At 40.5% G+C, this 23,914-nt stretch overlaps 2 protein-coding genes across 3 annotated transcripts in view; both read right to left on the reverse strand.

The window, feature by feature from the left end:
• The window catches only part of relt (RELT TNF receptor), a 30,668-nt gene extending 16,399 nt beyond the window's left edge, over nucleotides 1–14,269 (reverse strand). The window contains exon 1 of the mRNA XM_030406118.1: nucleotides 14,004–14,269. The gene's annotated coding sequence lies outside the window, so the exon portion shown is untranslated. The remainder of the gene's footprint in view (nucleotides 1–14,003) is intronic.
• A 4,754-nt stretch (nucleotides 14,270–19,023) lies between these two features.
• Nucleotides 19,024–23,914, reverse strand: part of arhgef17 (Rho guanine nucleotide exchange factor (GEF) 17) — a 69,592-nt gene continuing 64,701 nt past the window's right edge. The window contains exon 24 of one of the 2 annotated variants that reach the window (XM_030394936.1): nucleotides 19,024–23,856. In XM_030394936.1, coding sequence (XP_030250796.1) covers nucleotides 23,648–23,856 — 209 coding nt within the window. In that variant the 3' untranslated portion in view covers nucleotides 19,024–23,647. The remainder of the gene's footprint in view (nucleotides 23,857–23,914) is intronic. The other variant, XM_030394927.1, reaches the window with a different exon arrangement.

Genomic DNA, 23,914 nt, shown 5'->3' on the forward strand with positions numbered 1-23,914 from the left:
GTTGTTACATGCTGCTTTTTTTACATTTACATTTATATTTAGGGCATTTAGCAGAAGCTTTTGTTCTAAGCAACTTACAATAAGTACATTTGCCACAAGAGAGAAACCACGACATATCGCTGTTGATGGAGTAAAAGAAATATAGAATTGTCAAGCCCTCATCTGAGGATCATAACTGCTATTTGTCAAAGATTTTTTAAGTGCATAAGTGCTATGATAGAAGTGCTCACGATACGAACATACATGGGGGGTTGGTCAGGAGGGAGTGATGATATGCGGGAACAAGGTGAAGTCTGAACAAATGAGTCCTGAGTCTTTTGCGGAAGATGGAGAGTGATTCTGCTGTCCTGACATTGGTCGGGAGTTTGTTCCACCACTGAGGTGCCAAAACAGAGAATAGTTGTGACTTCGTTGAGCGGAACATAAACCTCTTTGACATATTTCAAAACTGTTATTTATATGTTTTAAAGTAAAATTCTTACATATTAAACCTTTAAATAAATGATCTGAATACTTTTTCTACGACTCTCCTGGTGAATACAGTATGTGCCGCAAATGTGTAGTAATGGTATGCCCTTACAAGGTATTAATGTTGTTCAGGTGACACACACACACATACACACACCACACACACGTATGTACACACATGTGTACCCACACATCTGGAACGGCATAACAACCAGCCAACACCAAGCTGCGCCTTATACAAACAAGAAAATAAAAAATGTAACGAGTTTATGATTTTGGTCCGGCGAGGCCCTCATGCCAATGACAGGCTGCTGAAGGATAATTTCAGGGAGGAAGAAAAAGATAAAGCGAGGAGAGAAAAACCACTAGTTTGAAAAAACAACACGGGGCTGAAGCGCCGATAGAGCCGTGGCGGAAGAGAGCAGAGGGATGGAAAGAGGAGAAAGTGGCAGGGAGTGCGATTGCTAAAATTTCAGCCTGATAGCATGATACAGTATATATAGAAGCATTTGTTAAAATGCCATACAGACCAGAGCAACAGACTAATTACAAGTCACACGTGCACTTATATATACACTTGTACACACATGCAAACATGCGCCCTCACACACACACACACACAGCTGAAAAAAACGATCAATAAAACGACAATGATAGAGAGAGCAAAACAAAAATGGGACCTACAATTAAGTACCTCTTTTTTTGGAACGTGTCAAGTAACAAATTGGACCGGGTTAGAGGGGTTGAGGAATGTCTGGTTTTCCACAGAGAACCTCACTTGACCTCAACAAGTGCAGTCACTGAAACGACTGCACTTAAAGTCAAGCAGAGCGACGTGAAACTGATTTATTGTGTGATGGATGCATCCAAAATAATCACTATACAGCAGCAGTGTGTTATCTCAAAGGTTGGGTTAAGACAAGACCTCTGATGGAGACATCTGAAGGACAAGATCTTGATGTCTTGAAAGGTAATCTTTTAGATGATGTACCATTAAATTGTCCCCAGGGCTTTCCTTACTTCCACTATCATTCTGGAAATGTAGAACAGCAGAATGTCTTGACTGCTTCATCTGCTGGTATCCACAGGTCAGGAGCAGTAGGTGTATGCAGCAGCAACACATGCAGGGAAAACGTGCTTCAACTTCAAAACTCATGCTTAAACATGAGGACGTTCAAAAACGTGCCGGCTGCCTAACCACTGCCTTCAGAAGTCAGAAATTCACAGCCAGCCAATCCCTGCCAGCACTGTCTGCGTGGGAAGCATTTTCATTTCAATCCAGTTTGTCTGAGGTTTTTTTCCCCACAAACCCACTACAAAAGTGACCGCCACACGTGGAACTTCCACTGGACCTACAGGCACATGACCTCCCTTGTGTCCGAGCGTGGCCTCATCCGCTTTCAGAAACCCATCTCTTCCTTCAGTTCTGTGTGTCCATGACAGACAGATGCTACTCAGATCTGCAGCAGGGCATGGAAGGCAGTATGTCTCTCCAACATTTTTTAAAAGGGTAGTTGCACAATGAGAATATCAATACCACTATGAAGCTGCAGCCAACAGCAGATTAGCTTTGATTGTCATAAAGACAGGGAATGGGGGGGAACACTACATTTAGCCCCAAACATAATCCCACATAGATTATGACAAGACTGGTCATAGCAGTAGATCTTATTCACACGGCAGCCATTTTCCTCCACTCAGGGTGAGAGACTTGAATGCTGGGATCATGTAATGCTGCTGTGTTCAAGGTTGCAAGTCATATAAATGTAGGTCATCTGACAAAGTGTATCCCTGTTGATTAGCAACTGAAAATATGATGGGTAGTCAAAATCTTCAGGCACATTTGACCATATTTCAAGGTAAAACTACTTAAGTCATTAGCTGATGTTAGCATTCGACAATTCCCTAGATAACATTACTGTTGATTATTACATCCCGTGTGTTTCACTTAGACATGTCTCCGAGATGTGTTGATATTTCTGGATAAATGTATACCTAATAGCATTATATCAAAACAGTATCATATCAAACAGTAACGTTAGCTTGAATGTGGTTGATTGCTAACATTAGCGGTTGTCCAATGGACATTAAACGCTTAACAAACCTATTGTTTTACCTTGAAATAAGACCCAACGTCACTCCGGGCTGAACCATCGATTGGTGGATTTCTCTTTACAGTCTTTATGCTAAGCTAGGCTAACAGGCTGCTTGCTGTAGATTAATATTCAACAGACGGGCATGAGAGTGATATCATTTTTTTCAGACAACACAAGTGTACTTCTCAAGAGTTAGCATTAATTGCTTCAAGAAAATCTTTAACTCTTAATTCACCTGACTTACCATAAACCAACTGTATACCACTTACAACTATAAAACAGCATCTTTTTTGACTTCATCATCAACGTTTCTTGTAATTTCTGCTTCAAAATTGATGTTCGAGTCATCCCTTTGAACACTTACCTCTGTTTGTTTTTTGCAATGTTTTAAGTTATCATGTTTGTGGCTTGGTTGTACACAGAGGCATTAAACAATGAAATAAATCAATTCAGTCTGACATTTTACTTACTTACTCTCTGTCTTCCACGTGTCCTCTCTAGCTGCGCTTACACTTGCGTTCTTCATCTATTGAGCTGTCAATCCTGTAATGCATTTTATTGTTTGCATGTTTCCTCTCTCATACACCCTGCCATGTGCTTTGGTTTTGGAGGCTGCACTCGCTGCATATGGATGTGTGGTTAGAAGGAGTGGAGAGGGATGGGAAGAAAGAAAGAAAGAAAGAAAGAAAGAAAGACAAGCAGATGAACAGAAACAGAGAGAGAGAAGAGGAAGAGGATGTAACAGGAAATTAACACCTCTCAGAATATCCCAGCAAAGAAGCCAGAACACACCATGCCCTCGTCATTTTATGTGAATGTACGAGAACAACAAAACAGGGTAAAATTCAAAAACACCTCAAAGGAAAAACAGAAGAGGGACGATGACTTTTCCTAAACTGTAAAACAGTAATTACCCTCAGTGCCAAATAACAAGTCGCCGCAACATCAGATGACCAGTCAGATTTTCTGTTTTGTTCGGGGCGCGCTAAAAATAGCAATAATAAAGAAGTAATGGCGAAGTCATGACAAAAACACGGACATTATTCTATTCTGTGGTGGTTTTTGGGGCGAGGACCGAAGTCGCCCTTAATGTGTTTGAGAGCTTTTTCTGGCTCCTTGATGTCATGCAACAGCTGAGCTGAAAGATCCTGCTGGATGAAGCTGTGAAGGAAGGAAGGAACCACAAAAGAGGAAACACAAGAATGAGTGGAACTCCTCGCCTTTCAGCGTGAGGTGACCGAGTGGCAGCAGGAGAGATCAAGGGTAAGGCGAGGCCACGTTATTGGCTTCCAAACAATGAGCCGTGTTTGTCGAGTATTTTGGTCAGACACCAGACTTGACAATGATCTTATTTTCAGTGCCACAATGTATTTCAGCGTCGAGTCTGTCAAGTCATGCTAACATATCTGACCTTTTTAACTTGGAAGTTATGTAAATGAATTCTAGATCATAACACAGCAAGAAACAGGATTCCGACATTTACCTGTGTAATTGAGTCATCTGGTTTGTTATCCGTCTAGGCAGAAGATGGTTTCATAATAGCTAAAATGCTAGGTAGATTATCTGACCCAGTAATCATTCAAACTCCTTGGCTGACTCAGTCAAGCCAGATAAATTGGATTTGAAAGGAAAACTTTCAACTGAGGAATGGTAATGCCTTTCTTTCCCTTTCTTTCCTCATCTCAAACCTCAAATAAACCAATCTTTTTTGTTTTTTTACCTTTCCTTAAGTGTTTTATATATATTCTTGTGTATGTAAAGTTTAAAGTTAAAAATATTCAAGTTTGCACCAACAGAAACTCCTCTCTCCAACAGAAGACACGTCTCCAGAAACGCCTCAAGTAGTCCCGTCTTTAATTCTGTGACTTAGTGACATCACACCATGTCATACATTAGCATAATTTATGACTAGTGGCTAGATTGGTGCGTAAGAATTGATTTTGCACAGCTGATCAGGGGACAGGAGCTAAAACAGAGCATTTCAGACAATGGGAGAACACAGCACTGCTGCACTGGACAGTTTCAGAGAACTGGTGTGCATTAAAGCATGTAAACCTATTCAAGCAGTAATCCAAAAGAAAGATAAGGACCTGAACTGGTGAGTTGCTGTCTATTTGTTATGATTGTATCTTATTTTGAAGTACTGCCTCTGTGTAGAATGAGCAGCAGATGTAATGCATGCTAGCGGCACATACAAAACAACATGATGAAATTAATATGACATGCAAAATATGAAATTAACGAGACATCCTGCTATGAAATGGCTTTTTCACTTTATTCTTTAGAAAATCAACTGCTTAATTGCCATTGTCTTATAATTGCAAAGCAAAGCAAGTAAGTTTATTATTTGAAATAGTTGCAAACTTTTTAATGTCATTGGGCTTTAGGCCATTAGTTTCTTCTTGCAGTCCCACACTTAATCTAATTTGGTTTTCAGGGACACTTTCACTTCAATTTGTGAAGAAAATGTGACTTGATGATTTAAAAGAAAAGTGCACCCTGAAGAAGCATTTCTATCCAAACACTCTCCAGAAGAACTGGGAGGTTCAATATGAAAGCCAGATGTATGTACGCACATGTAGGCTCCGACCTCTTCAGCCTCTGTACTGTGAGCCAAACACAGCAGAGATTGAGGGGGTGACAATAATAAACTTCTCCCCAGGGACACACGTGAGGCTATAGGTGGATGCTGGGGCTTATAAAAAGCCTATGTTTAGCATCAGTTGTATTTTCAAAAGTCAAGCATCAAGGCAGGCATAACGCAGAGCATGGACGACTTTACTGTGCTGCAAAACTTGACTGAAGCACATGGCCTCAACCTTTCATGAATCCTGATCAGGGACTATTATCGATATATCCTCAACAAAAATAGAATTGAAGTAGTCGACCATGTTTGTTGAGGGGTCAGTGAAGACAGGTTTGGTATTTGCAAGAGCAGAAGTGTGTCATTGAGTGTAGATGTCATTGTTTGCCTGAAATGGTGTGTCTAGACGGTAACTCCAGACCTGCAAAAGATCCTTGCAAGAGCGTTCATTTTAACCCAAACCATAATCTTTACCTAGCCTTAACCAAACTAATGTCAAAACCACCAGCTTTGTTTAGACTTGGTTTAGTCTGACCATAGACCAGGTCAGGTCGACAGCTTTTTCCTCCCATTTGATGATGATCATTTAATGATGACAGTCAACATAATCATCACCTTTTCTAACCAACTACTGCGTTTACATATCTTCAGATTTCTACATCCAGGGAGGATAGATGAATGCAAAAGGATTATTTTCTCCTCAACGTGTTTAGAAGTCCTTTCAGTTTATCTCACAACACATTGCGAGCAAGCTTGAAATGGTTGTTATTTTCTTAATTGCTGATGAGTTTTCACCTCATGGCAGAGACCTTTTGGAGATACATGGTCATCACATGGCAGCAAAATTGTACTCTATACATTTTTATTTGATTCAGTGAGATTTTAAAATGTAACCTTGCATTGGTCTTGATCCAGGGTTAAATCAGAGTCCCACTCGTGGTGGTGTTGCCTGATCAAAGACTTCTGGTACTTCAAAAATGGCTGATGAAATCTTCGGGCCTTTCACAAGCACTCCGAAAGACGTGGATTTCCCTCTCCGTCATGGAGTAGAAAGGCCTGACAAAAGAAGTCAACCACTAAGTTCCCGTGCTGATAATGGCCACCTATTAAGCCCACTGTGTCACATAGCATGTCCAGCCTTGGGGAAGACCTCGCTGTGATGCACCTGGGAATTATCTTACGGCCCGTGGAGTGAAATACAATAGGAAAGAACTGAGCCGGCAAAAAAAGGTTTAAGGTAATTACACTCCATTATCCATCAGACATTTCGTGGACCGAGAGATAATGTGCATGTGTACGACAACGACGCGATCGGGACAACCATACCCTCTTGTTTGACTTAATGGAGGTGCCCATTATCGGCAAGTGAAAGGCTGATTAAGGCCGAAGCTTTCTGCGTTAGTGCTTAGACAATGTCTCATTATGGGGAGCTTGTCTGATAACTCTCCACACACGTCTGCAGAACGCGTTTCCCTCATTGTCCTCTTCGTGTCCGTCATTCCTCCTATCTGTCCTTGGGTTGACGTGATGTCAGTCGTCATGTTTTCCAGTGGAACTGTATACCGGCACGAACTTGACGGGCCTCTCTTGTGTCTCCGTCTGTCAGACATCACCCAGTTGGAACAGGAGAGGTTGAGTCGAGCAGAGAGAAAGAGACAGTGAGAGGATGAAGAGACAAGGCAGACAGACGCAGTGAGGTGTTCAGCTTGTTTACAGCTCTGTGATACCGCCAGAGTCGTACCACTGCAGCAACTGGAGATCCTACAATACAGCAGGGTGACGGCTGCTGTCCAAATTCCTCTTTCAGCTACTGTGAAACACTTATGTATACAAAGGAAACTCTGGTAGTACAAATTAAATGTTTCCTTTTGTTCAGAAACAGACTTTAGGCCCAATAAAATGTATAGCCAACCACTATAGCAAACCGATGTTGTTGCTTCAACATAAATATTACTGCACCAGGACAATCATTGCAACTGAGCCAACATTGACAAAATCCACACCACAGTATGGTTCACATTATTTATTTCATATTTCATTACATATTTCCCTTTTTCACATATTTCTGTCCCAGTTTGTTGAGATTTAAGCCATAAAATACTTAGCTGGGTTAAAATAGACCCTCTCACAAAATTAACCACGTGTTAGAATGTTGATTTCTCCCATGTGCATATTTGTGGTTTGAAATCGTAAAGCATTACAAAATGTAATGAAACAAGTTCAACTGACCATCAGTGGTGCTTTTCAGGCGCCAATTGTTTGTTTTACAACTTTATCTTGAAAGTGTTTAAGACCATTTTGTTTTTCATTAATTCAGATTTTAATGTCTGCCTTATTACAAACAAGCCAAATTCTAAAAAAAAAAAAAGGTGTTTTTCACCAGGAGACAAGGACACTATTATTTTAACCCACTAGAAGCCAACCACAAACCGATTCTGGCTACAAAACAACCTTAAAAGAAACTAAGGTCTGCTTGCTTTATTTTTTGTATTTTCAGGGTTTTAGGCAGAACATTGTGCAGTCTGAGTTGCAAAAGTGTTTGCGAGAGTAGGTGTTATTGTCTGCCAGGCTATTTTCCCTTACATCACCAGCCTCATTAAAAGCGGATGTAAATCAACTCCTTATGTCCCAACACTTCAAGCTATAATTCACAACTCTTGCACGCACAACGGCTCAACACTAAAAGCCAGCACACACAGCACACTATAATACACTTCCCATTTTCACACACACAAACACGTGTTTTCTGTGTAAAAACATTGCTTTCAACATGTAATCTCTATTTGTCGAACAAATACGGAGGATTTAGTTAATCACTGTTTTAGTCAGTGGGAAAAAAAGTCTACTCTAGTATTTCACAAGCTGCGCTAGGGTGGAGAAAACACTGTTTTGGTCGCATGTCTGCTCTGATTTTAGGTACTGACACAACAGCCCTGCATTTCCTTAATGAAATGCTGAGAAGAGCTGTTTGGTATGAGCCTTAGCTCCTCTCATTGTCTCCTTCTCTCAAGGAAATCTAGAGTGAGAAGAAAGAGTTGTTGGGAACTTTTGGAAAAGCTCATTTGCTGTCTTGCAAAAAGCTTCAGGAAGAGACAGTAGCCGGCTAGCTTGCCTAGCATAATGACTAGATAGAGGAAACAGGTAGTCTCTACACTTGAGTCAGAAAATTGCTATGGAAAGAGGTAAAGCTGTCTTTGTCTGTAAAAATTAGCAAATGATTTAACTGTAACAACAGTGACGCCATATTTACCCCAGAGTTTCAACGTTTTATCTGTAACATAAACTTACAACTCAGCTTGAACAATGAGCTAAAAATGTCTGCTTGGCTAACATGACGTTAGCTAAATGTGGATAGCATTTCCCCCCATCATTACGACCAATACCTCTTAGCTAAATAAAGAAAAACAAACTTACCTCACAATCCTCACAATTGACCTTATTCACATGGTGGCCGTTTTCCTCTGACATCACGCCTAAGTCAGATGTAAAGCTGCATCGATGATGCTTCCTGATTGAGCCGCAACTGGCCTGATTTTCCTCTGGATTTCCACAACTTATCATTTTTTAAATATTAATTAATACCTGGACACAGCCACGGAGGTGAAGTCCCATTCATTTCTGTGAAAAGCTGCCCAGTGGCGCATGACACCAAAGTGACTTGACTGTCTTCTGCATAGTTTCTGCATTGTGAGTATGAACAATAGATATTTCTGTCAACCGAGCCAGCTAACTTCAGTTTAGCGCCCGGCTAACTCGAATAAAGAAAAAATAATTTAATCATGCAGCTCTTCTAGACTTTTGCAAATGTTATTGGACAGAACCGCTGAAATCATGACAGTCAAACAAGACAGTTGTGACGCTCTGAAAAATGTATCCAATGTTTTACTGGCATTTCTTTGGGAAAAGTCTTTTTGGGCCCCAGTGCATCGTGTGATGATGTAATTACACGGTCTTGCCACTATACAAACCCTGGCGCTCGTCCTGTGGGCCTGGGTCTTTTACCCTGTTATATCTCTTATGTTTGTTTTATCCATATTCATTTGTGGTAATCAAGTGTCAGGCTAGCTGTTTTCCCCTGGTCTGCTGAGCTAAGATAAATATGTCCTTGCTCATATTGAACAGATCTATATGGTAATAGTATGTAACCACTCATCAAACTGTAACCAAACAAGTGTAAAAGTGTATTCACTTAAATGCCAAACTGTTTTTTTTAATGGTACGATCGGGTCGGTGAGTCCACTGAGAGACTCTCTTTTTGGAGAGTTGGAGCCTGGAATCTTAACCAGACCTCTGGGAATGTTAAACATGTTAAACAACTCCATATGTGTACCGAGTGTACTGTTATCATTTCACCTACACAAAAGCTCATAACTTTCTATGGATGAAAAAGACAGATTTATATAATATCAGCAGAAAAGCAGAAAACAGTGATTTTGCAGCGCTGCAGTTTCCCCCCCCAACATGCAAATACAAAGCACAGACACGCACACTCACATCCACATATATTTATGCGTCTAAATATGTTGTGTTTTGAGTTTCATTCAATAACTCTATAAAAGCGCTGCTGCAGACGAGAGGTTCAATTTCCTGCTTTGTTGGCTACATCGTCATTACTCAGCGGTTGTTTTTTCAAACCGGGCATGTCTGCAGCACTCCTCACTCCCGTCAGGGATTGTGTGCGACATGACACACAAACACACACACACAGTCACCCACTTTGCCTCGTCACAAAGAGATCGACCCGGACACGCTGGTGTGTGATTTGCTCTGGCAACTAAAAGCCGGCGTTGGTTAGTTGGTTACTGGCGCGTTCAGATCGTGGTTTGCCTCGCAAGATTCGTCTTTCCACCCCCACAGCCGAACCTTTGGGGTGGCAAAGAATGCAGTCCTTTTTCCCCGCTTTTCCTGAAGCTTATTTTTAAGACTGTGTCATTAAACACTAAACAAATAAGGGAGAGGAGAGGCAGATGGAGGAGACAGAGGGGGGAAAGGTCATGAACTTGGGGGAGATTACTGCTGTCTGCTTCCGTCTCTACTGACTGACTGCACCAAACCACAGTGCAAATACAGCATGTCAGTATAATGTAGGAGCAGTGGTGGTAGAATGTTCTTCAGTTAAAGTTGAAATACCACTCAAAATAGTCGAAGTCCTGCATTCAAATATTATGTAAAACCACCAACGACAGTAATTATGTTCTTATACTATCAACATTTGAAGTAAAAGCAAAATTAGCTCCTTTACAGCTGTATAATGTTGTGTCTGGTTGAGTTTGAGCCTTTTTTAACTGCTTCACATACTGTCGGGTAGTTTAATCAATAAAATAAGACATCACATTTTATAAGCTGATCACATTTGCATATGTAAAGTCTTAATCTGTAAAGTGACCAGTGATAATAGGCTGATGAAGACATTTGTTTCACTATTTCTTAACATTTAATAGTCTTGAAAACCGTGTCTAGTACTCTAGTAAATGTATTTAGCTACTTTTCACCATGATCAGTGCTGTTTTATTATTCCTTATTTCATAAATACATCGTTTTTGGAGTGTAGTTTTGGTCCCACGCAAGTAGTTATTCATCACATCAGTGTATGTGTGTAGTTCTTATTGTCATGGGCCATGGAAGTTTTTTATGTCGCAAAACACAAATCACAGGAAAATAAAAGCTGAGGATATGACACCGAGACATGCATGACCCTACAACAGGGGTGAAACATCCAGGAAGTGACCCGTTTCCACTTCCTGACTTTCGAAAGAATGAACACAAATAAGGGAAACCCCTCTGCTGCATGACTTGCAGTTTACTCAGTTTAATGTAAGATCATCAGAGTGCAGCAGATAAGTAGATTAATTGAATTGAAATAAACTAAATTGAAATTGAAAAAAGATATGACATTGAGGAAAATCCTGCTTTATGATCAAACACTAAGTTCAGCCTGGGTGTGTATATGTAAAGTCTGAAGTGTCAGTAGACGAGCGTGTTTGCATGCTCGTGCCAACGTTTTTCCAGGTTTTTCGTGTCCAGGTCCCCCTGTAATTATCCGATCCTCCTCCGAGCTGTGTGTGCGGAGCGCTGAGCCAGCTTGGATCAGAGATCTGCGGCCAGTGCAGCGGGGAATTTCTTTGGCATGGAGTCTCCTGGCTGACATTGGGGAGGCAGGCCGGCACGGGGACGGAAGACCGTCTGGAGGCATTCCCAACCAGTCTGGTTGAACGGATGGACGGGCAGATGACAGGATTTGCGGCCTAATTAAAGCCTAGCTGCGTCTTTGACTTCCACACACATATGCTCAAACAGAGTCGCACTAATAATCCCTGCAAGTGAGTTTGTTATCAGCTCCAAGCTACAACATACACACTTCCGTCCTGTTACCGTATGCCTCTCTCTAACTGTCTTCCCCCCTTTTCCACAACTCTTTTGTCTCATTTTTCCCTTTCTGATCCTGTAATCTCTGCTTCTTCCCAAAATGATGAATACATTCAGCGTACAGTAAATGTTGGGTGGGGTAGAGCGTAAAACGAGGGTTAAATTTGAGTACACGCCACCTAATTAAGGCATTCCTGTGTGTGTGTGTTTGTGTGTGTGTTGTGTTTGTGTGGTATAATGACAGACGTCAGCACTATTTCAGTTAACTGTAACACACATCCACAGCACACTAAACCTTACACAACTCTTTGAAACGATCATTCAGTTGTGGGTCTATGCGACGACAAATTGAAACAAAAATAAAAATAGATGTGTCTCCTCCCATTACTGTTATATGCTTCTATGACAAGCAGGCAACATGTGTTCAAAAGCATTTCATGGCAGTTTAGAAACGTGTTCAATTCCCTCAAATCTCACAAACACAAAAAAGGTTTGCAATAGTCAAAATATTATCTATTGAATTATTAAAGGTGCATTACGTAAAAACTGGCCACTTGTCAAATTCATGCTCAAAACAAAGATATATCAGCAGAGTAACTGCGGCTAATTGTAGCTGCTGTTAGCTAGTTAGCTCAGTTAGCCATGCAGCTATTGGGATAGCGATTTGGACTGGAAGCTGTGGGACCAGGGGAGTGTTGATGTTAACAGACTAACAGGGTTTTTGTAACCCGGGACGTGCCAGGGCTAGCTGGTTAGCATGCTGACTTAAGTAGATATGCAACGACATACATAGACATCATAATGTCTAGACTGCTATTTTTTCACATTGTGCCAACAATTTTAGTTAACTTTTGGCTCACTGAACTCAAATTCTTACACATTGTCCCTTTAAAGAGGCTTTCAACACATCACTGTCCTCTCACAGTGCCATGGAAGCAACCTGCACACATGTAGTTATTGTCAAGTAACGTGAATGTACTTTTGTTTCTATCATGGTATTACAGTGCTGATTTAGTGTTGTTTGGGGCAAATAAGCTCTTCTACACCAAGAATCTTCTTGTGAGAAATGTGACAGCCATGTTTAAGGATAAAGGTTCACTTGCATTTTTTCATGAAAGACAAAGAACAAGATATAACGACATAAAATGTGTCAAACCAAGAAGACCCGCTAGAGATCCCAAGCTCACCAATCACACTGCACAACACCTGACACACATACATACAGACTCCTTCCCTTACAAGAAGTGAAAGGCCTTGACAGGAAACAGAACGCTTAACATGCTTTCACATTGAATGTTCTCTCCCCCACCTGTGCCGTGACAAGTCGGCACTGACGGATAAACTTTGTGATTCCTGTAAAAACACCTCTCTGCATCGTAACAATATTAGGCACAAGCCAGTGAAGCTGCACAAGGCCCTCTTCTGGTGGATCTGTGTGCGTGTGTATAGCGGTGTGCCCCAGAAAGCCTCTTATTGATTCAAGCCTGCAGGAATTTCGTCTCAGACAATAGAAGCCCTCGGCCAAAAATGACAGTCTCTTCTTGGCTGGCACGCATAATGCACAGTGTGGTGGACTCCTTACGCATATCCTGCTGCAAACCACCGCAGTGTGGTGTGATATGTGATGGGTGATAAGACACAACTTCAAATGAGCAAACAAAGGGAGAGAGAGAGACAGCCACATGTGTTGGAACATCTTTAGTTTCTTCCTCCTGTCAATCTCCATTTGGGTTTTATGATATTTTATCATAGTTTCATTGTCTGACACTGACCTCCCCTGTCATAAAATATGATTAAATATATATTTACTATAGTGAAAGAGAGCAGAGCCAGGTTTCACTTCATTAAAAAGAGAGGAGGATCATCAGTGAGGTCATCACGTACCCATGCCGGTGCGTCAGGCATGTGCTCACTCTGTCATTACAGCAGGACTCACCGTGGATCTCATTGTTGTGATAAGCCTATTAAATTAGCCCAATTACAGGACATTTAGCAGAGACACCCGAATATTCCATCCACTTGACCAAACCGGAGGCTTGTAACCTGTCTGTACATGTTGTAACAAACTTATAGTCGCTGTATGAACATCACAACGAAACCCCGAGTGGTGATGTGAAGCAAAAAAAAAAAAAAAAAAAAAAGACATTAAAAGTCACAAATCTTACACACGTTTTCTATTTGCTGTCTTGAGCTGTAAATCACGCTGCAACAAACAGGAGCTTTTTTCATTATTATCTTTTTTCTCCCCCAGTTCAGAACTATTATCGGTGTCTATATGTGCCATATGATGCCCCACAGGGCGGACAAAGCCAGATGAACACATCACCGCCGTGCGTAAAAGTGGTCAGGACGGTCGGACAGGCTTTGCGGGGAGAGAAGAACCCAACACGAGCCGGCAGTGACCGACGAGACCAAACTACCGGCTTCAGCAGCCATTCACTCCTTCACGACGACACATAAACAGACAAAAAAAAAGTTGTCAGACTTACCGGTTTGGTGAATAAAAGGACTTGGAATTAATGTTGAGAGAGGAGCATCACCGGGTTGGAAGGTGTAATTAAAACAGGAGCTCGAGGAGAAGGGATGAAAACCACAAAGCCGGTAAACGAGGCTTCCCCTCTGTCTGTCTGTGTGACTCCTGTGTGTGTGTGAAAAAAAGACATAAACACTGAGCTGGCTCACTGAGCTCACAGTGCGTCACTGCTGCAAGCTGAAACTCCCGTCAGCGTGTGTCTGTGTGTGTGTGTGTAAACCCCCTCTGTCGGTCGCTGTTGTTCCCCCTGCAGAGGCTCACAACCTGGCGGTCAAAGCTCGTAAAAGCTGTAGGCATCTTTACACAGAGAGTCAAAATACAGACCCGTACGTATGGAGTCCCAAAGTGTTCAGCATTAAACTGCTAAATAAGATATGAACTCATGACATGGAAAAATAACTTACAGTTATGTTGCGTAATGTTCCTTTTGTTTGAATGAGATGACAGTATCTCACATACAACATCAACAACAAATGTTAATTAACTAATCTGTTTCTGAAAGTTTTTTTTTTTTAAAGTAAGTAAGAAAAAAAGGTTTTTAGTTTATTAAATCAAAATAGACGTTTGTAACTATCAATGTTCAATTTTGATGTCATCAATTTCCAGTTCCTCTGCACCTGTGGTTGTTCATGAAGAGCTGCACAGCTGCTGTTGAAGTCGTACAGGCACAGATGTGACTGACATTAACTGTGCTTCTGTTCCATTTACGTGCCCCAGTAAGTTGTGACGTGTGACAGTGAACCTGACAAAAGTCAGACTGAAAGATTGAAAGTGAAGCAGCTACTTAAAGCAAAACTCTTGCCAAAATGCAACCTAGCCTTTTTTTGTGAATGTATACGAGTCATTTTCAAAAAGAAGACTCGACACAACATGAAACTTTGCTCGTAGTATCACCAGGGTCTCTACACATGAACATGAGCATTGAGAACATTGTTTGTGTACACAGAGTTCACTAAAAAGAAAGTTTTTCTAACAACTCACGTTAGCAGTTAGTAAGTAGCTTGTTCTGCTCCCAGTCGTCATGGCAGCCGAGAAGTATCAATCTCAGAATGCAACGTAACTTTGAGGACAGTTCAGGTGGAACGCTACTGTCTGCCAGCAACAACTATCCACTCGATATCTCACGTGACTTTTCATTTTTGGTATTGTTTCTTATATGAGGCTCCTTTTTCAACTTCAAGGTCAATATTGTTTTTCCCTAACGACAAAACAACTAATTATCCGTGCATTTTTATGGAACTAAGCTTTAGGAGCGGTCTACCTTAACTCACCTCCACGTTACGTCACATTGGGAGATCAACACTTCTCCGCAGCCAGGACGGCAACGAGCGGAGGAAACATCTGCCAACGTGAGTTGTCTAAAAACTTTCTTTTTAGTGAACTCAGTGTACACAAACAATGGGCCTTATTCATGAACCGTTCTTACGAACAAATTTGTTCTTAAGTCCCACTTACGAAGATTTTACGAAGATTGTGGCATTCATGAATTTTTTCTTATCTAGGATTTTTTCTTAGGCAAGAACAAATCGTACGAACACTCAGGAGTACTCTTACGCACATTTCAGTGCCGAAATGTTGGCATGGTTGTGTTTTCTTCTCTTGTGTAGTTCAATAAAATGCAATATTACAGTGATAATTCCTTCATATGTATTCATTTATTTATTCATTTCATATTTTTGGTAATTTACAAAGAATTTAAATTCTAAAATTAATTAAATGTGCCAATGATTTAAGATAAATCAAGTAAATTGGAAATATGCCATCAATTAGTAACCCCCCCACCCTATTTATATGTGGCATTTCTACATCCAAGGCCCGCAAAACAATGGCATATATATTGCTCCTGCGGCTTTCATCAATGTAAGAACACAGCTGCGAACAATTCTGAGGCTTACGAACGAGTTGGTGAATCTGACGTAGGGTTTTCTTAAGGAACCTCTTAAGAACAACTTAAGAAAGAATCTAAGAAGATTCTTAAGAAGATATTGGTGAATGAGGCCCAATGTTCTCAGTGCTCGTGTTCATGTGTAGAGACCGTGGTGATACTACAAGCAAAGTTTCATGTTGAGCCTTCTTAGAGTTTTAAAAATAGCGATTTTGATGCTAGCAAGAGTGCCCCAGTACTCCACTGAAAATGAGCTTGCCCGAAAACAAAACTACGGTAAATCTTAAAAGTGCCTCTTTGGTTGTAATTTATGCTTTTACATGAAGGTTTGACTCGTATACAATCACAAAAAAAGCCTAGGTTGCATTTTGGCGAGAGTTTTGCTTTAATGAAACATTTCTCAGGTAAGAGTCTTAAACCGATTGGGGCCTTAAACCGATTGTCAATACATTAATTGGCCGGGTTTAAAATTGTCAGGTATTTTTTGCAAAGAATGCAGTATAAGAAAACACATTTTATCATGGAAAAATAATAGATTGAAAAGAAATAAATACAACATTTACAAAAAAATTGCACACACTCAAACACAATAAATGGCAGGTGCTGGTCAGAAGTATGTTATGAAATGGAAAAACTGAGTCTGCACACTGCGTAACGTTCCCATAAACATTTATTATCTTCATGGGATGTTTTGGTTGTAGGAGGATGGCTCATGTCAGTGTTAGAAAATGACTTAAATTGATAATCCACAGACAAACTAGAATTGCACAGCAAATACCTCCCTTTTCCAACTCACTCGTGGTTACCTAAAATGTCAAGCAAATTTTAAGCGAAGAATTTACTTGGCAAATCTGTTTCCATCAACCATTTTGCACATTAATTCGGATTCATAGCGGACCAAAACAACCTCAAGCAAGCTTACAAACTGTTTTTGCGAATTAGAAGGAATTTTTTCGGATCAAGCTATTTCCATAAAATTTCTAATACAATATTTTTCAAAATGCACATAAAAACGCTTTATGGAAACACAGGTACTGACAGATACCAAGCATCTGAATATGCCTGAGTTTTTCTCTGGATCTGCACCAAATGTTACAAAGTCTCTTCCTCCAGCCAAGTTTGGTGGAAATCTGTCCAGCGGTTTTTGTGTAATCCTGCTGACAAACCAACAAACATACAAACAGACACGGGTGAAAACACAACTTCATTTGAAAACATAAGTATAATCACTTACATCAAACCTTGTGTCATATTATTACATTTATTTGAATTATATTGTTTTTAATGTCTCTGTGATGTTCTTTACATCAATGTAGCTGAATTAAAAGTTATAATAGTGCAGTGGTTGATAAAGCAGCTCCTTTAATTCAGGTCAGATTAGTTCAACTTCCACTTTATCTGGACTCTATTCTACTGAAAATGATTGATTGTTATATTCAGGAGCTGTCAAAAAGCCTCTGTGACAGAAACAGCTGGCTGGACAATCATGTGTGTCGGACACTTCCAGTTGCAAGATTTCTGAGGAAAATACTGTATTTTCTAAACATGCCCACATAATATGAATCTGATGCCAGTGAAAGGAGATTTCCACTTGCCCACGTTCTTCCGCTGAGATGAATCAGTGAGTCAGTGTGAGTCAGTGACTCACAATCACTCATTCATGTCAGTCATAGATGAATCTCTGTGACTGCCTCCTTCATTCATCACACACGTCTTCACTGTTTGACACAACATCTGAATACTGTGTGTGGACGTGTGTGTGTGTGTGTCTTCATGAGGGGGAATGGCCAACATTAGTGTTTGTGTGTGTCCTGAATGGACTGCATTCATGCAGTTTTCCTCTATATACTGCAGGGCTATCATATCACAAAACACTTCATTGTAGGTCAGTGGGTTAAAGTCAGATGAACAGTGGAGTGACACTGAAGCGAGCTGGTAAAAACCCACAGTAGTGACTTTGTGTCAGGGTCAGTGTTGCTTTATGCAAAAGACGAGGAGTGCATCTAAAGACATGATGTGATTTATAACTATTTATTTACTATCTATTTATTGTTACTGTAAAGGACAGAAGGAAGAGTTATCGGGTTGAACACGTGACGAGTTGATTCAAGGCTTATTCAGTCGTAAAAAAAATCTGACAAGGACACTCTGTATCTGATAGAAGAAAGAGAAAAGGACTGTTTTTTTTAAGGATCTGTGACTTTTGCAATGCATTTTTTCAAATCACCAAGATAAAGATCCACATTTTTTTTTCCACTTGATGTTAAGGATTGTGTAAATGACTGTGACTGTATGGGGCTGTGTCTCACATTGAGTTCATGCTACCAGCAACGGTTTAAATAAAATAGGACTGCAACAAGTAATTATTTCCATCATCCATTATTTGGTTATTCAGAATAAAAAAATACCCTAACATGTTACCATAATTAATTAATAAACACAAAATCTATATTTTACTTCTAAATATCACAGCTATGTTCAATATTGTTACATTGCAACCCCCCCCCCCAATTTTAAGAATGAATAAACTGAATGAACAACGGATAACACAGCTTCATACTAACATACTCAGATCCTTCAATTTCAAACACGTGTTCTCAGGATCTTATTCCCCTCTGTTGTTTCATCAGTTAATGAAATATCTTAAATATATATTTCAGAGTTCTCATTATTACCTAATCAATACTGTAAATATGACCTTTAACAAAGTCAAATCTTCACATTTTAAAGCTGGAAAAACAACATTTTTGAAATTTTCCACGAGACAGTATTTGTTCAATCAAAACTGTTGCAGATTAATTTTTCTGTTGATGGATTAATCGATTTGTTAATTGATAGTTTCAGCTCAACAGTGCACGTTCTGGTTGTGAATATGTTCTCATTCATACCCATCGTACCTTGGTTTCAGTAACCCTGATGTCTCAGTTTTGAGATAACCACGTTTCCTACATCCTGTGGTGCGTTAACACGTCATCCAGGTTTCCGGTGTGCTGAGCATGTTACGTTGATTGACTGACACTAATGTGAGTGTAAACTTACTTTGTTGGATGTTGTAAATTTGATTTAAAAATAATCAAATACAACAGACACAAACTGTCACCAGTGAACTGATTTAATTACAAAGAAAAACCCACAGTGACAAAAAACAGCTACTTACAGGAAGTAAACGTGATAAGACTGTAACCATGACAACTGCAAGATGCCAACCAGAGATCAACAGAGTTATGATGAGCTGTAGACGTCCGTTACAAGGCAAACGTATGTTCTGGAAGTAACGCAGCTACCAGTGAAAAACATCAAACTCGATCTTTCAGGCGGCCATCTTGTCTCCTTTTGGAAAGATTTATGACAGTTATAATTTAAACATCACTGACAGCGCATGCCAGAGAGGAAGGAGGAGGGGGGAGGTACAAACAAAAAAAACAAACCTTACACAAATATATAAAAATATGCCATTAGATTCATATCAACAATTGAGGACCGTGGGTGCACTATTTACAGAAAAAAAGGCAATATATACCAAATATTTACAACGATAAAGACTTATTTCACGTACGGCCATGAGGAGGTTTACTTTACAAGCTGCTGAGAGTTTCAGTGATGATAAGAGAGTTTGATGTGATGGTGAAAACTTAAAGTGTAAATTTGTCTGTTCCTTTACCTGGCACACAACATGCTACATTCTCTCAACTCTTTAGATCTACTTCATATCTCAGATGAGTCCACACTTGCTTGCTTGCTTGTAAAAAAAAAATTAAAATAAAATGCAATGGCTGAAATATGATCATTCAGCCTTTTATACTCATGGGCCTACAAAACAGAAACAGAAAACTATCTTCTTAAGGCAAATGTTTTTCAGGTTTTTAAAGAGTTTACAGTCTGAATTGAAAGTTACTGACACTAGGCTAGCAGTTTCAAAAGATTGTGGACGTAAAGTATGATTTACCCAGAGCTTGAATATGCTCTAAAAACTCATAAACTGCCTTTTTTGGATGCCCGACTCGCAGTTTCAGAAGCGCTCGTACCAGCAGAGTTACCACACAGATGTTCCTAACACTGTTCACAGCTCCATTGCTCTACAGCCAGCATAGATATACAGCATCTTTACGGTCATCATGGCAGCTCTTGGCACTGAGAACACCAACATTAGTTTTGTCGTGAATCATACAGCACATAAAAAAACAGTTATATCTGCTACTTTAGCGTCAGAGGATGTTAAAGGAAAAAAAATGTCACCTTATGGGATATAATCTTATTTGCTTTTTGCTTAGAGTTGGACGAGAGGATTGCTACCACTCTCATGTCTATAAATCATGAAGCTATGGCCAGCGGTCGGTTAGCTTAGCTTATTTTAGCATAGCTTAAGACCAGAAAATAGGAGGAAAACAGCAAGCTATGCAAGTCACTAATTAGGTTGCTTATTCTCATTTAAGTCAGTTAAAAAAAACCAAGGTGTGAAAATTATATGTTGCAGTTCTACAGGGGTTATGTGATGTAACTCACTTAGCCTAGCATAGCGCAATGTCTTCCTGAGCATTCTCACACGTCGTTTTTCGTATGAAATAAACAAGCGACATGCAAGATGTTAATTTGTGAGATTTGTTTTTGTTGAACCGGGCCAGGCTAGCTGTTTCCCTGTTTCCAGTCTTTATGCCAAGCTAAGCTGACTGGCTGCTGGCTGTTATTATTAACTCTTCACAAATGACTAGTGCGTATCAATCTTCTTACCCAACTGTCCAGAAACTGAATAAGTGGATTTCCCTCAATGTCGAACTAGTCCTGTCATGTTAGCTAAAATATGCAAACTTTCCTCTGTCGTAACTTCACAGGCTACCACGAGCTAAATAAAATTTTATCAAAGTTGTGGTCAGAAAATCACAAACAAGCTGCTTTTTATGCTTCTTTCACAAGACCACTTGTGGAGACCACACACATACACAGGCTTTTACACTTACAGAAGCTAAGAGCTCACAAGCTAGTTAGTGGCTATCACAACAACCAGCCAAAATCCTCTTAGGTGTTAGCCACTCTCACAGTGGGAGAGATACCCTAATGTGTGTACGTTTGTGAAACGGGGAATTTTGAAGGTGAAGTGCCCAGATGGCTGGCAAAGTGTGATGAGGTTTTCTAGGCTTGGAGGGATCAAAGACAATCACTGCTTAACCCCAAAGCCTGAGGCTAATGTTTGTGTGTGTGTATGTGTGTGTGTATGTGTGTGTGTGTGTGTGTGTATGTGCAAGGACAAGTCACAGTCACCCTCCACCCTCCACCCTCGCTAGACATCTGCTGAAGGATGAGGAAGAGCTGACTTTTCACTGTGTGTATGTGTGTGTTGGTGTTTAATGGCTTAACGTTTAGCCTTTCCGAAGGCACGTGCAGGTGCTCAGCATTTGTCCTTCTGACCTACTCTGCATCTTGTACCGTCTTCTCCCACAAGCAAACCACATGCATCATGTTTCTCGGACAATCGTTACTGCGATCCGTGACTGTGCATTCAGGGTGCAACAATACATGTGAGCGATATACCTTCTCTAACAGCAATGCAACAATATGCAGAGGGGAGCTGAGAGATTGTTGAAAAATTAAAAAGGTGCAGTATGCAAGAAATGGCCATCTGTTGAACTCCAAACAAATAGGGGGCAGCATGTCACTGGAGTAACCGCTAACCATGCCAGGGACTTTCTGGGCTAAGCTATTCCAACAGCCTATTTCCTCTGGAGGCACAAAGTGGTGTTATGAGAAAAGACGGGTCGCAGCCAACTTCAGTTGCATCTCTGCAACGCAATATATTGACGTCTTTCACATGACTTTAAAACCGTACTTTTTTCACATTTTGGTAATAATGTTAGCTAATTTTTTTAATGCTCTAAATAAGGGGGAAATATATAGGAACTGCAGTTTAAAACATTCAAAAATTAACTTAAATTATCAACAGAATGTGAAGAAATAACAGCGTTGATGCTTTGTCAAAGAGGTCTGTGTATTGTGTTGAGGAGATATCTACTGACGTTAGCATGCTACCAGCTAGCCCCGGGCCTGGAACATCTTTCTCCCAGTTGCCCAAAGCTCCTAAGCTAACAAACTAACAGTAGTTAACAGTTATGGATGTAGAAAAAAAATACAGTTAGCAGTGGTTAGCAATTACTCCGGTGATATGTGGGGAGAATGAATTGAAGGCGGCCAATTCTTACATATTGCACCTTGAAGCAAATCTCAGCATTTGGCACGCTGACAGGCAAGAGGCAAGAGAGTGACTGTGTTTGGATACAATGTGACGTTAATTTTGGGCTCTGTGATCGATAAGAGGGGACAAAAGATAGTTCCTAAGCCTCTCCTTTCTGATGACGTTCCTCTTCACTAATGGAGCCACAGAAATCTGCATGATGAACCCTGTGCTGTGTATGAGTGGCCTGTGTCGTTACACCCCTACTTTATCTGCCCATGTATCTAATTCCGTCAATCAATCCAAGGCCTCCGTGTTCTTCAACTAAAAAAAAAAAAAGAAATAAGTGAAAGCTACATCTTCTATAAATTAAGTGCTGTAAAAGAAGGCGCTAAAAATCCAAACCATAAATACTGTACACAACTATCGTGATCTGCTACCACAGCCTGGTGTCATCTTTTGAGAAATCAGTGACTTTCGGCTGCTGATTTCCGCTCAACGACGTGAAATTCCATGGCTAAAGGAATCTTTTCAGATCTCCTTAATGTGAAAACTCTAACACGTACACGGCTTTGGCATGGTCATATTGAGAAGGAATGTCTCCAATGCACTTTCTTTTTTCTACTAGACTCCAGTGGCGGGCATCATCTACGTCCATGTCATCTTAAACTGGCAGCAAAACTTAAATAAGAAAATCAGATGTGATGTGATCATCCGTGGGAAACACACTTCTATGTTTGTGTCACAAAATGTCTTCAGATACAGCGGGTTAAGGCTGTGCATTAATTACTGGGACTATGCTTACGGTCTTGTGATATAACCTTAAAACATTTGCACTTCAATCATGCTCTTTTCATCTCCTTTTACAGAAGAACAGGTGATCTATAAGAAATGATCTGGGAGTAGTTTGAACTCTGGTTGCAGAAGACAGCGCAAATTCAGAATATCCATCAAACTACGGTCTGTCATGGTCTGTTTAACATCGTTTCCCCTCAGGTTTTCATGTTTTTATAGGACGTTTACCTCTGATCATCAGGAGCCATTTTGTCTGCAGTTCAGGTTAAGATGACGTGATGATGGAGTAAAGGGGTTTGACGTCCAAGTCCATAAAAAAAAAAAAAAAAAAAACACAGAAAATGTCAAAGGACGAGTACATGCTTAACTTATGTCTCAGTTCACCCTCCTGTGCAATGACATTTCACAGAGTCCGAGTCCTCCTCTGTCTTCTTCACTTGTCCTCGGTCTAAACGTACATCCATCCAAAGTCTAATTTTTCCCTTGTCCATGTCCTTCAGTCTAAAGACGCTTTCGCCGGACGACATTTGCAGATGCCCAAAAACAGAAAAATACACACGCACGGACACCACTCAGTGAGGTACAACGCACACCATCAGAAACATTAACACAAGAAAACTGGGCTTGAAGTGATTAGTTAGTCCAGGAGGGAGCTGACAGCCATATTATGCACATAGAGACCAGTGGACTGAGCAGAAGACCAAAACAACTACACCAAAAAGTGAAGAGTCAAGAGCTTGTGCGCCATTCGATTGTCTCAGACCCTCCAAAGCAAAAGGTGGTTGGTACTGTCGTCCCGTCCCACTGTCTCACTGCTATTGGTGAGTCTGAAGTCCTCGTAGCCATCGCCGCCAGAAATGACAAGGTGATTGGTTTTAGGAGGGATGTGGGCAGAAGCTCGACGCCGCGAGGAGTCACGCCTTTGGAGGTTGCCGTCGACTGTGTTCCCGCTCTGGGATTGGCTGCCTAGAACACAGGAGGAGGAGCTGAAACGTCAGACTTCAAGCTTTCATTGAATTCAGTT

This window comes from Sparus aurata, chromosome 2, assembly GCF_900880675.1.
Source record: "Sparus aurata chromosome 2, fSpaAur1.1, whole genome shotgun sequence".
Lineage (NCBI taxonomy): Eukaryota > Metazoa > Chordata > Actinopteri > Spariformes > Sparidae > Sparus > Sparus aurata.